The sequence below is a fragment of the Urocitellus parryii genome, chromosome 11 (genome assembly GCF_045843805.1).
Source record: "Urocitellus parryii isolate mUroPar1 chromosome 11, mUroPar1.hap1, whole genome shotgun sequence".
NCBI lineage: Eukaryota > Metazoa > Chordata > Mammalia > Rodentia > Sciuridae > Urocitellus > Urocitellus parryii.
In genome coordinates this window covers 36,018,234-36,033,185 of record NC_135541.1, presented here as the reverse complement: position 1 = coordinate 36,033,185, position 14,952 = coordinate 36,018,234, and the positions used below count along the sequence as shown (strand labels likewise).

At 40.3% G+C, this 14,952-nt stretch overlaps 1 protein-coding gene across 1 annotated transcript in view; it reads right to left on the bottom strand.

Annotated features, from left to right (window-relative positions):
* The window catches only part of Zyg11b (zyg-11 family member B, cell cycle regulator), an 83,009-nt gene that overhangs the window by 36,314 nt on the left and 31,743 nt on the right, over window positions 1-14,952 (bottom strand). The window contains exons 4-5 of the mRNA XM_026382640.2: window positions 10,185-10,325; window positions 111-287 (exon numbers count right to left, since the gene is read on the bottom strand). Coding sequence (XP_026238425.1) covers window positions 111-287; window positions 10,185-10,325 — 318 coding nt within the window. The remainder of the gene's footprint in view (window positions 1-110; window positions 288-10,184; window positions 10,326-14,952) is intronic.

The window sequence follows — 14,952 nt, the reverse complement described above, 5'->3', positions numbered from 1 at the left end:
GGTATTTGAGCTTCTAGCCTTGGTTTGTTAAATTGAACTATATGGAGGTAGGAGATGGGTAAAAGGAGAAGCTAAAAGGCTTATTTGTATGGGAATTCACATGAGCTTACCTGCTGGTGATTGGGAAAATGTTCCATGGCTTTGAGCAGCAAATGGGTTACATCAGCCAGGAGTCGAACAGGCATTCCTGCAGCAAGATCCTGCTTGGTTAAATTAAATACACAGGCGCTTGCAGCCAGTTGCACTGGTAAATTCATAGGGTGATTTCTCATTCCAGTAACTACAAGCTGAAAAATAATTAGTTCTCTTAATTTACCTCATAAATGCAAGCCCTTTTCACACCAAATTTAATTCATTGATCTATACTAATTTCAAAGATGTCTTAACTGTGTTTTTTATCCTCGTGAGCAAAGAGCCTAGGATATTAGAAATTACTCACAAACAGTTCCTGCTCACTTGGTCAAGGTAGATATCCAGTTCTTTGTATCTAGAGATTTTCCTGTACAGCAGATCTTTTCTACACATGTAATAAGATCTATATGTAATCCTAAAACCTACTATATGGAAAGCAGTGAATGAATTTTCATTGACTTGAATGGTGACAAATTGTACCTTCAATTCCCAACTTTCCCCTCTTTGAGAAGAACACTGCTGAAGTTGTAATACAATAAAATCCATTCATTTCCTCCTGGCCTAGACAACTATTCCTCACCTTTCCCTTTCTCCTTAACCTCCCCAAGTCCTCCCCATTCCTCATTATCAGTGGAAGACATTGTTTTCAACTATACTAAGAAAACTGAAGCAATCAGGCAAGAACTTCAGATTTTCACTACTAAATGTTACCCTCTTACCTGCATACAGACATACATATGCAACCTTCTTACTGTTACCATAAATGATCTTTTTAGGCTTCTCTTTAAAGTTTATGCCTCCATTTATAAGCTAAATCATTCCCTTCTTTTCTACTCAAAGATATCACTTCAGCTGATCTCTGACACCCATATCAATTTTTTCTTTCTGTGCTGGGTCATTCATATGACCATACAAACAAGCTACTATTTTTCACTTCTTAAGAAAACAAAGCAAACAAAACTCTATTTAGTCAATTATCACCTTTTTTCTTTGTTATCTTTTGGAGCAAAATTCATTATACAAAACACCTATATTTTAAAATTTCTACTCGTTCCATGAATAAATGAATTTGTTTTTTTTTTAATTAATGGGTATGTCAAAAAAAAAGACAATGCATATACAACGCATATACCAATATCCTCTAGTATCTATGGAGGGACTGACAAATCTTGGGGATAATATACTAAGGAATGAAATGTTACCGGTTCCTATCCAAGCACAACGCTTTCAAAATTTAAGATAGTTAGGAATTCAAATCAGTTCTGGCTCTGCCACTGACTTATTATTACTTAACCTTCTAGACCTTCAGTTTCACAATCTGCAAAATGATAAAATCTATTTCTTCAGATTGTTGTGCTCACTAAGAGAAGTTATTAAATATAATATAGTGAGATCCAACATGGCGGCCGGCGAGGAAGCAGCGACTCCAACGTCTCCACTTTAACGGGATATGAAAGACTCATCGAAACAGCTGCAGCCTAGCTACGGAGGAACTTCTAGCATAACTTCCTTAAGAGGAGAGCTGCCGTGAACTGGTAGGTTTACTCGAAGTGACAGGTTGCCCCAGAGAAGTGGATCTTGGAAGGCCACGCGGGCACAGAGGTCTAATCCCCCAACCATCAGCCGCTCCGGCAGGCGGCTCCCCCTGGAGGCCTAGCTCTCGCCCTGGGAGAAGCGGCCCCACCCGCCCGCTTCCTAACCTGGCGGCCACAGCTACTCAGCGATAAAGGTGCCCACGTGGCGGGTGCAGAAGTTAAGTCCTGCAGACGCCAGCCACCTTTGCAAACCCGGGAACCCTGAGTGGCTTGGCCCGCCCCGCCCGAACCGGCAGTCCTCCGCCATACGGGCTCCCCCGGGAGCCCTAGCTCTCGCCCTGGGAGAAGCGGCCCCACCCGCCCGGTTCCTAACCAGGCAGCCACAGCTACTCGGCAATAAAGGTGCCCACGTGGCGGGTGCAGAAGTTAAGTCCTGCAGACGCCAGCCGCCTTTGCAACCCGCGGGAACCCTGAGCGGCTTAGCCCGCCCCGCCCGAACCGGCGGGTGCAGAAGTTAAGTCCTGCAGACGCCAACCACCTTTGCAACCCGCGGGATCCCTGGGCGGCTTGGCCCGCCCCGCCCGAACAGGCAGTCCTCCACCATACGGGCTCCCCCGGGAGGCCTAGCTCTGCCCTGGGAAAAGCGGCCCCACCCACCCGGTTCCTAACCAGGTAGCCACAGCTACTCGGCAATAAAGGTGCCCACGTGGCGGGTGCAGAAGTTAAGTCCTGCAGACGCCAGCCACCTTTGCAACCCGCGGGAACCCTGAGCGGCTTGGCCCGCCCCGCCCGAACCGGCAGTCCTCCGCCATACGGGCTCCCCCGGGAGGCCTAGCTCTCGCCCTGGGAAAAGCGGCCCCACCCGCCCGGTTTCTAACCAGGTGGCCTCAGCTACTTGGAGATAAAGGTGCCCTCGTGGTGGGTGCAGAAGTTAAGTCCTGCAGACGCCAGCCACCTTTGCAACCCGCGGGATCCCTGAGCGGCTTGGCCCGCCCCGCCGGAACCGGCAGTCCTCCGACATACAGGCTCCCCCGGGAGGCCTAGCTCTCGCCCTGGGAAAAGCGGCCCCACCCGCCCGGTTCCTAACCAGGCAGCCACAGCTACTAGGCAATAAAGGTGCCCACGTGGCGGGTGCAGATGTTAAGTCCTGCAGACGCCAGCCACCTTTGCAACCCGCGGGATCCCGGAGCGGCTTGGCCCGCCCCGCCTGAACCGGCAGTCCTCCGTCATCCGGGCTCCCCCGGGAGGCCCAGCTCTCGCCCTGGGAGAAGCGGCCCCACCCGCCCGGGTCCCAACCACGCGACCGCAGCTACTCGGCGATAAAGGTGCCCCCGCAGCGGGTGCAGGAGTTAAGTCCTGCTGATACCAGCCGCGTTTGCAAGCCGCCGGCACCCAGTGCGGCTTGGCCCACCCCGCCTGAACCGGCAGTCGGCCTCCACCATCCGGGCTCCCCCGGGAGGCCTAGCTCTCGCTCCGGGAGCAGCCCCCTGCAAGCTAGGCGAACCTTTGACCCATCGGGAGGTTAGGCCCAGCAACCTGCGGAGTGATAGAGGTGCCCCTCGTGCCTGCTGGGTAGGCGGACCTTTGACCGACCAGCAGAGCAGACCTAGGGCCTCCCAGCGTGGTAGACGGATCACACCAATTGGAGGAGGATCACAGCCACTACATGCCCTGCAAGGGTGATTATTCAACTATACAAGAGCAATATAAATAAATAGAGGGAAAATTTCAAAACACAACAGTTTCACCAAGCAGAAAGAAACGCCAGCAGTATGAAAAGACAAGGAAAGAAAGGACCACAGGCAATGCAGGTCAACTCAACTTTAGAAGAGGTAATAGGTGCAACAGATGGAATGTCAGATAGAGAGATCAGGATATACATGCTTCAGATGATCTGGAGTCTCAAGGAAGACATGAGACAGCAAAATCAGATAATGAAAGATCACATTGACAAACAAATCCAGGAAGTAAAAGATCAATTTCACAGGGAGATAGAGGAAATAAAAAACAAACAAATAGAAATACTAGAATTGCAGGAAAAAATAAACCAACTTAAAAACTCAATTGAGAATACTACCAGCAGAGTAGATCACTTAGAAGAGAGAACATCAGACAATGAAGACAAAGTATTTCAACTGGAAAAGAACATAGACAGCTCAGCAAGTCTGCTAAGAAACCATGAACAGAACATCCAAGAAATATGGGACAATATCAAAAGACCAAATTTAAGAGTCATTGGGATACAGGAAGGCACAGAGCTCCAAACCAGAGGAATACACAGCCTATTCAATGAAATAATACGAGAAAACTTCCCAGACTTGAAGAATGAGACAGAATCCCAAATCCTAGAAGCCTACAGGACGCCGAATGTACAAAACCATAAGAGATCCACACCTAGACACATTATAGTGAAGATGTCCAACATACAGAATAAGGAAAGAATTTTAAAAGCTACAAGGGAAAGGAAGCAGATTACATTTAGGGGTAAACCAATCAGGATAACAGCTGATCTCTCAACACAGACTCTGAAAGCTAGAAGATCCTGGAATAACATATTTCAAACACTGAAAGAAAATGGGTTCCAACCAAGAATCGTGTATCCGGCAAAATTAAGCTTCAGGTTAGAAGATGAAATTAAAACCTTCCATGATAAACAAAAGTTAAAAGAATTCGCAGCTAGAAAACCATCTCTTCAAAAAATCCTTGGCAAAACATTGCAGGAAGAGGAAATGGAAAATAACATTGAAAACCAACAATGGGAGGTAGGACAGTAAAGGGGGGAAAGTAGTCAAAGAGGATAACAAATCAGGTTTAGTAACATCAACAAACAAATATGGATAGAAGTACAAACCATATCTCAATAATAACCCTAAATGTCAATGGCTTAAACTCACCAATTAAGAGACACAGGCTAGTAGAATGGATCACAAAACAAGACCCAACAATATGCTGTCTACAGGAGACGCATCTGATAGAAAAAGATATCCATAGACTGAAGGTGAAAGGTTGGGAAAAATCATACCACTCATATGGACAGCGGAAACAAGCAGGCGTGTCCATACTCATATCTAATAAAATAGATTTCAAGCCAAAGCTAATCAAAAGGGATAAAGAAGGACACTTCATACTGCTCAAGGGAACCATAAACCAACAAGACATAACAATCATAAATATATATGCCCCAAATAATGGTGCAGCGGTGTTCATCAAGCAAACTCTTCTCAAGTTCAAGAGTCTGATAGACCACCATACAATCATCATGGGAGACTTCAACACACCTCTCTCACCACTGGACAGATCTTCCAAACAAAAGTTAAACAAGGAAACTATAGAACTCAACAACACAATTAATAACCTAGACTTAATTGACATATATAGACTTTACCACCCAACATCAAGTAGTTACACTTTTTTTTCAGCAGCACATGGAACCTTCTCAAAAATAGACCATATATTATGTCACAGGGCAACTCTTAGACAATATAAAGGGGTAGAGATAATACCATGCATCTTATCTGATCATAATGGAATGAAACTGAAAATCAATGATAAAAGAAGAAAGGAAAAATCAAGCATCACTTGGAGAATGAACAACAGGTTGCTGAGTGACATATGGGTTATTGAAGACATCAAGGAGGAAATTAAAAAATTCCTAGAGTTAAATGAAAACACGGACACAACATATCGGAATCTATGGGACACATTGAAAGCAGTCCTAAGAGGAAAATTCATTGCTTGGAGTTCATTCCTCAAAAAAAGAAAAAACCAACAAATAAATGATCTCATACTTCATCTCAAAATCCTAGAAAAAGAGGAGCAAAACAACAGCAAAAGAAGTAGAAGGCAAGAAATAATCAAAATCAGAGCTGAAATTAATGAAATTGAAACAAAAGAAACAATTGAAAAAATTGACAAAACTAAAAGCTGGTTCTTTGAAAAAATAAATAAAATTGACAGACCCTTAGCCATGCTAACGAAGAGAAGAAGAGAGAGAACCCAGATTACTAGCATACGGAATGAAAAAGGCAATATCACAACAGACACTTCAGAAATACAGAAGATAATCAGAGACTATTTTGAAGCCTTATACTCCAATAAAATAGAAGATAGTGAAGGCATAGATAAATTCCTTAAGTCTTACGATCTGCCCAGATTGAACCAGGAGGATATAGACAACCTAAACAGACCAATAACAATAGAAGAAATAGAAGAAACCATCAAAAGACTACCAACTAAGAAAAGCCCAGGACCGGATGGGTATACAGCAGAGTTTTACAAAACCTTTAAAGAGGAACTAACACCAATACTTTTCAAGCTATTTCAGGAAATAGAAAAAGAGGGAGAACTTCCAAATTCATTCTACGAGGCCAACATCACCCTGATTCCGAAACCAGACAAAGACACTTCAAAGAAAGAAAACTACAGACCAATATCTCTAATGAACCTTGACGCAAAAATTCTCAATAAAATTCTGGCGAACCGGATTCAAATACATATCAAAAAAATTATACACCATGATCAAGTAGGATTCATCCATGGGATGCAAGGCTGGTTCAATATACGGAAATCAATAAATGTTATCCACCACATCAATAGACTAAAAAATAAGAACCATATGATAGTCTCTATAGACGCAGAAAAAGCATTCGACAAAGTACAGCATCCCTTTATGCTCAAAACTCTAGAAAAATTAGGGATAACAGGATCATACCTCAACATTGTAAAAGCAATATATGATAAGCCACAGGCCAGCATCATTCTGAATGGAGAAAAATTGAAGGCATTCCCTCTAAGATCTGGTACAAGACAGGGATGCCCTCTCTCACCACTTCTGTTCAACACAGTCCTCGAAACACTGGCAAGAGCAATTAGACAGACGAAAGAAATTAAAGGGATAAAAATTGGAAAAGAAGAACTTAAATTATCACTATTTGCAGATGATATGATTCTATACCTAGCAGACCCAAAAGGGTCTACAGAGAAGCTATTAGAGCTAATAAATGAATTCAGCAAAGTGGCAGGATATAAAATCAACACGCATAAATCAAAGGCATTCCTGTATATCAGCGACAAATCCTCTGAAACGGAAATGAGGACAACTACTCCATTCACAATATCCCCCAAAAAAATAAAATACTTGGGAATCAACCTAACAAAAGAGGTGAAAGATTTATACAATGAAAATTACAAAACCCTAAAGAAAGACATAGAAGAAGACCTTAGAAGATAGAAAAATATACCCTGCTCATGGATAGGCAGATCCAACATCATCAAAATGGCGATATTACCAAAAGTTCTCTATAAGTTCAATGCAATGCCAATCAAAATCCCACCTGCATTTCTTGTAGAAATAGATAAAAGAATCATGAAATTCATATGGAATAATAAAAGACCCAGAATAGCAAAAACAATACTAAGCAGGAAGTGTGAATCAGGCGGTATAGCGATACCAGACTTCAAACTATACTACAGAGCAATAGTAACGAAAACAGCATGGTACTGGTACCAAAACAGGCGGGTGGACCAATGGTATAGAATAGAGGACACAGTAACCAATCCACAAAACTACAACTATCTTATATTTGATAAAGGGGCTAAAAGCATGCAATGGAGGAAGGATAGCATCTTCAACAAATGGTGCTGGGAAAACTGGAAATCCATTTGCATCAAAATGAATCTGAATCCCTATCTCTCGCCTTGCACAAAAGTTAACTCAAAATGGATCAAGGAGCTTGATATTAAATCAGAGACACGGCATCTGATAGAAGAAAAAGTTGGTTATGATCTACATACTGTGGGAGCAGGCTCCAAATTCCTCAATAGGACACCCATAGCGCAAGAGTTAACAACTAGAATCAACAAATGGGACTTACTCAAACTAAAAAGTTTTTTCTCAGCAAAAGAAACAATAAGAGAGATAAACAGGGAGCCTACATCCTGGGAACAAATCTTTACTCCACACACCTCAGATAGAGCCCTAATAACCAGAATATATAAAGAACTCAAAAAATTAGACAATAAGACAACAAGTAACCCAATCAATAAATGGGCAAAGGACCTGAACAGACACTTCTCAGAAGAGGACATACAATCAATCAATAAGTACATGAAAAAATGCTCACCATCGCTAGCAGTCAGAGAAATGCAAATCAAAACTACCCTAAGATACCATCTCACTCCAGTAAGATTGGCAGCCATTAGGAAGTCAAACAACAATAAGTGCTGGAGAGGATGTGGGGAAAAGGGCACTCTTGTTCATTGCTGGTGGGACTGCAAATTGGTGCAGCCAATTTGGAAAGCAGTATGGAGATTTCTTGGAAAGCTGGGAATGGAACCACCATTTGACCCAGCTATTCCCCTTCTCGGTCTATTCCCTAAAGACCTAATAAAAACATGCTACAGGGACACTGCTACATCGATGTTCATAGCAGCACAATTCACGATAGCAAGATTGTGGAACCAGCCTAGACGCCCTTCAATAGATGAATGGATTAAAAAAATGTGGCATTTATACACAATGGAGTATTACTCTGCATTTAAAAATGACAAAATCATAGAATTTGGAGGGAAATGGATGGCATTAGAGCAGATTATGCTAAGTGAAGCTAGTCAATCTTTAAAAAACAAATACCAAATGACTCCTCTGATATAAGGGGAGGAAACAAGGACAGGGTAGGGACGAAGAGCTTGAGACGAAGATTTTCATTAACAGGGTTGAGAGGTGGGAGGGAAAGGAAACGAGAAGGGGAATCGCATGGAAATGGAAGGCGATCCTCAGGGTTATACAAAATGACATATAAGAGGAAAGGAGGGGTAAGACAAGATAATTCAAATGGAAGAAGTGATTTACAGTAGAAGGGGTAGAGAGAGAAAAGGGGAGGGGAGGGGAGGGGAGGGGGGATAGTAGAGAATAATATAGACAGCAGAATACATCAGACACTAGAAAGGCAATATGTCAATCAATGGAAGGGTAACTGATGTGATGCAGCAATCTGTATACGGGATAAAATTGGGAGTTCATAACTCATTTGAATCAAACTGTGAAATATGATGTATGAGGAACTATGTAATGTTTTGAACAACCAACAATAAAAAAAAAATAAAAATAAATAAATATAATATAGTCCTGTACTCACTATTTTTCAGAATTCAATGTGCATTAGAAATATCTTAATGGGTGGATACTGGGGCTGGGGTTTAGTGGCAGAGCACTTGCCTGGCACATGTGAGGCACTGGGTTCAATCCTTAACACCACATATAAAAATAAGCAAACAAAATAAAGTCATGCTGTCCAACTACAAAAAAAAAAAAAAGGAAAGAAAGAAATATCTTCTGGGCTTCTCAGGTGTGGTGGCATACACCTGTATTCCCAGGTACTTGGAGGTTTGAAGCTGGAGAATCCCAAGTTTGAGGCCAGTATGGGCAACTTAATGAGAACCTATCTCCAAATAAAAAAAAAGGCTGGGGATGTAGCTTAGAAATTGATTGCCCTGGGTCAACTCCCCAGTACTGAAGAAAAAAGAAAACATCTTGAGGGTTTATTAAAATGCAGATTCATGTACCCATCTATCCCTATCAAATTTAAATTTCTTTGTGAGATTCACAAATAAGAATTTTTTTATAGTATTGGAGAATTGAACCCAGGGGTGTTTTAGCACTGAATATATCCACAGCCTTTTCATTTTTTATTTTGAGATAGAGTCTTGCTAAATTCCCCAGGCTGGCCTTAAACTTGCTATCTTCTGTCTCAGTTTCCCAAGTCACTGGGTTTACAGGCTTCTACCACCGTGCCTAGTCACAAATGTGATTTTTATTTCAGATTTTTTGGTACCGGAGATTAGGAGTTCTACCACTGAGCTACATCCCCAGTCCTTTTGATTTTTCATTTTGAGAAAGGGTCTTACTAAGTTGCATGGGAAAATGGCATAAAAAATGCATTAAGGAATTCTCCTATTGCATTTCTAAAAAAAATTCTTTAAGTGGGAAGCAATACAAGGCTGATATACAATGCAGTGTACTGATTCCAGTCATATACTTTCTTTTTTTTGGGGGGGGGGGGGGCGGGGGATACCAGGAATTAAACCCAGGAACACTTAACCACTAAGCCACATCCACAGAGCCCTTTTTATTTTTTATTTTGAGACAGGGTATTGCTAAGTTGATGAGGCTGGCTTTGAATCTGCGATCCTCCTGCCTCAGCCTCCCAAGTCACTGGGATTACAGGCATGGACCACAGTGCCCAGATTATTTTCATTTTTTAACTAGAGCTGGTGATAAAATGTCAGCATGATCTCTAGTTTTAGGCAGTTGACTATTACTAGAAAGCATTTACATTTCTTAATGAGACCTTTATAAAACTTCCATTACACTAGGCATCTATCTTTCATTTATAGCTAATAATTGAAATCACAGATCATTAATTCCATTATAAATAAAAAATTAAAGACTAAATGCAAATTTTCTTAGAAAATCCTCATCTACCAGGGAGATAGTTTCAAATTTTTCATAACTCTTACCTTTAAAATTTCTGGTTTTGTTTTTTCCATCACATGAGTCAGGCTAAAAAGGTGAAATAGAGCTTCTCGGACAAAAAATGCCCTTTCGCTGTACCGCTTTAGTGCTTCTGCAATCTGAGTTTCGTTGGCTTCTCCAGACACCTTTGAACACAACCAAAAGATTAACTTTCAGACTTCTTTTCAACCCTCTACATTTCTCTATCTAAACAACCATTCTAAAGATGACATCCAGGATAGTCATGTAAGACGAAACAAATGGGAATGATTACTTTCTAATCCATCCTGAATAGTCATCCTAAAGAGATGTACATTAAATAGGCTCAGAACCAAGTATAAACCTATAGGGAAAATTTTCTGTACTGTATCTAAAATAAATTTCAAGATATTTAACACTATTTATAAGGCCTTACCATGCCATGAGGTTCTTATCTGCCTCTTTGTGTGGTACCGAAGATTAAACCCAAAGGCACTTTACCACTGAACTACATCCCTCAGACTTTTTTATTTTTATTTATTTATTTTTGACACAGGGTCTTGTTAAATTACCAAGGCCTGGGTTGGGGATGTGGCTCAAGTGGTAGTGCGCTCGCCTGGCATGCGTGCGGCCCGGGTTCGATCCTCAGCACCACATACAAAGATGTTGTGTCCGCCGAGAACTAAAAAATAAATATTAAAAAATTCTCTCTCTCTCTCTCTCTCTCTTTTTAAAAAAAAAAAAATTACCAAGGCCTGGAACCTGTGATCCTCCTGCCTCAGCCGCCACAGTAGCTGGGATTACAAATGTGTGCCACCATACCCGGTGCCTCTTTTACAGGGGTAATGGGTGCTGGGGATTGAATCCAGGGCCCTATGTATCTCATGCATGCTAGGCAAGCAATCTACCATGGGCCTATACTCCCAGCCCACTTACCTGCCTTTTAATGTAACTCTTTCCCCCTTGCTCACAATGCAGCATCAACCCTTTTTCTAATTTTTCATTAAGCTAAGCTCTTTCTCAACAAAATACCATTATAAATAATAATAAACTCTGAAATCTTCTGTTCTCTCTTTGCTTGACTAATTTCTATTTATCCTTCCTAACTCAATCACTTCTTTTTTTTAATATTTATTTTTTAGTTGTAGGTGGACACAATACCTTTATCTTATTTTTAATGTGGTGCTGAGGATGCATGAACCAAGTGTCTCATGCATGTTAGGCAAGCGCTCTATCTCTAAACCACAAACCCCAGCCCCTCAATCACTTCTTTAGAGACCTTCTGATCTAAGTCATCTCTTTCATAGCTATTATAATCTTCCCACTAGACTGACCCATTCACCACTGTGCCCCATATGTCTAGCATTATGCTTAGCTCAAAATAAGCACAATAGGTATTCATCAAATAAATTTATTAATTTTCCAGATTTTTCAAGCTCTCTAAGAGGTCTGTTCAAAATTAAGTCCATGTAGGAATTTTTTATTTATACAGGTTAACATACTTATCTTAAACTGTGATTCAGGTACCATTGGATTACCAAATATAAATAACAGGAAGTGGCTCTTGTAAAAGTAATCCAACTATAAGTGGAAAAAAAAAAGACTAAAATATCACCATAATCCATAGTGAATTAATAGTTCTAGGTACTGAGCTCCAATAGCTGTTAATATTACAGAAAAAAATAACAATTTTTTGCATTAGCACCAAAAATAATAACAACAAAAATAATCAAATACTTAAACTCAATAACTAAGTTTCATATATGAGATATTCATACTGGAAAAATGCAGCTTTGAAGAAATGAAAGAATGTATCATAGGTGACATTTCAACCATTGAAATGATATACCACAAAGGTCTAAAATGAATTGGACTGTAATACTGACATATGCCAAGTGACACAAGGGTACACATTAAGTGTTTTTAATATTATAGAGACAACAATGGAAATTTCTCTTTTTTTTTTTTTAACACATTTGGAAATTGAACCCAGGGGCACTCTACCACTGAGCTATAGCCCCAATCCTTTTGTTATTATTTATTTGCTTACTTAGTTTGTTTCCAGTATTAGAGGTTTAACTTAGGGGTGCTTTACCACTAAGCTATATCCCTAGTCCTTTTAATTTTTTGAGATTCAGTCTCACTAAATTGCTGAGGCTAGCCTCAAACATGTGATCCTCCTACTTCAGCCTCCTGCTTCACTGGAATTATAGGTATGCACCACCACGCCAAGCTATAAAATGACTTTTAGAGTTTCTATTTATGCATAATACACACAAAAAATTGATTTTGACTACGTATTCACATAAATAAGCAGTGATAAAATTTTTCAGTTTGTTCAGTTCTTTTTGAAGCACCCTGAACTTTTTCTTGTAGGTTCAGAAACACACTGAAATATGAAATGAAAAAGACTGCAAGAAGTAAAATATTTAACAATAATCTCAGTTGAACTTCATTTACTCACATTTGGTTGTTTCAACCACTTTGTAAATTTCCTATATTAATTACAACCTCAAGTTACATTTCAATACAAAACTAAAGAACTTTTAATTACTGGAATATTAAAAACTTTAAACAATTTCATGTTTTATTTAGTGATCAACACTCCTCTAGCTACTAACAAACCCTCAAATTGTGTAATCTGGCTCTTAAAACTATGATAATCTTCAATCAATTTCATTTGCTAGATCAAAAAATAAGTACCACTGTACATGGTGACACCTGCCTGTAATCTCAGCAGTTTGGGAAGCTAAGGCAAGAGGATTTCAAGTTTAAGGCTAGTCTCAGCAACTTAGTGAGGACTTAAGCAACTTAGTGAGACCCCATCTCAAAATTTGAAAAATAAAAATGGCTGGGGATATGACTCAGTGATTAAGTACCCCTGGGTTCAACATCCAGTGCCCCCCCCAAAAAAAAGTATCTTAGGGGGTCATGGGAAGAACGGAGGAACTTTGGATTGGGCAAAGGGGAGGGTAGGGAAGGGTTATGAGAGTAGGAAAGATGGTAGAATGAGATGGACATCATTAGCCTAGGTACATGTATGGTTACACGAATGGTGCACCTCTACACTGTGTATAACCAGAGAATTGAAATATTGTGCTCTATTTGTGTATGAGAATTGAAATGCATTCTGCTGTCATGTACAAATAAAAGTAGAAGTAGAACAAATAAATAATAATTAAAAAAAGAACTACCACAAAAAAAGTATCTTTGTATACTAGTTTTTTCAAACTGTTTAAAAATAGAGAAACAATTCTTAGCCACTAAATTAAGCCTTACTAATATATGGATTAAAACTAAGTTTTAACACACTTACAACAGATTTTCTTACATACTAAAAACAATTTTTATTTTTCAGTGCTGGGGATTGAAGCCAGAACGTCATACTAGGCACATATTCTACCACTATGCTATACCCATAGCCTATAGTTGGGACTACAGGCACTTACCATCTCACCAGAGACAAAAGAACAAATTTTCTTATAGTACTCCACATAACCATATTAAAGCTTTTTATTTTTAAACTGGGAACTGAACCCAGGAGTGCTCTATCAGTGAGCTACTTCCCGAACCCTTTTTCCTTTATATTTTTGAGATAGGGTCTTGCTAAATTGAAGATGCTGGCCTCAAATTTGCCATCCTTCTGCCTCAGGCTCCTGAGTAGTTGGGAATTCAGACATCTGCCACTGCACCTGGCAAAAAAAGCTATTTTTAAATTTGTCTGTCTCCTCTCCACTAGACTAGCATTCAAAAGCTAGACATCCCCCCAACATCTGTTTTTCTTTCTTTCTTTTATAATACTGGTGATTGAACAGTGGGGTTCTACTACAGAGCTATGCCCCTAGCCCCTTCGTTTTTTCTTTTTTTCCCCCCAGGGCTAAGGACTGAACTCAGGGCCTTGTGCAAGCACTCGGCCACTGAGCTAAACCCCCAGGCCCCCTTTGATTTTATGTGTTTTTCTATTTTTTTTATTTTTTTGTACCAGGGATTGAACCCAGGGGTGCTTAACCACTGAGCACATCACCACCCCACCACCCCTGGTTTTTTTTTTTTTTTTCCGGTACCAAGGATTGAACTCTGGGGCACTGTTGACCATTGAGCCACATCCCCAGCCTTATTTTGTATTTTATTTAGGGACAGGGTCTGACTGAGTTGCTGAAGCTGGCTTTAAACTCATGATACTCCTATCTAAGCCTCCCAAACCACTGGGATTACAGGCATGCACCAACATGCCCGAAACCCCTTTTATATTATTTCCAGGATTACTTAGTACTAAACTATGGCTCATAACTCCTGAGAATCATTGGAAATCTGCAAATCCCAATGTTTAGCTTTATATCTGTTTGGGTGCTAAAAAATTTTTTCCAGGAAATATAGGTATAAGACCTAACAATCAACCTGGGTGTGGTGGTGCAAACCTACAATCCCAGCAACTCTGGAGGCTGCAATAGTCCAGCACTGAATCCAGTGCTAGAGTATCCTTGGGTTCAATCCCCAGTACCACAAAAACAAATAAATATGTATAGATTTATAAAAAATAAATATATCTATAAAAAGTGTTTTTGTGTGGGTGTGATACTGGGATTGAACCAAAGGCCTTGTACATGGTAAGCAAGTGCTCTATTGCTGAACTACATCCTCAGTTCTTAAACAGTGGTTCTTGACTTTGGTTGAATGTTCATTACCTAAGGAACTTTAAAAAAATATTGATTCCATGGTCTCACCTTTATATACATTATTCTCTCTGCCTGGAATACTGTCAAGCTACTCACCCTTAGGATCTCTATTCTTCAG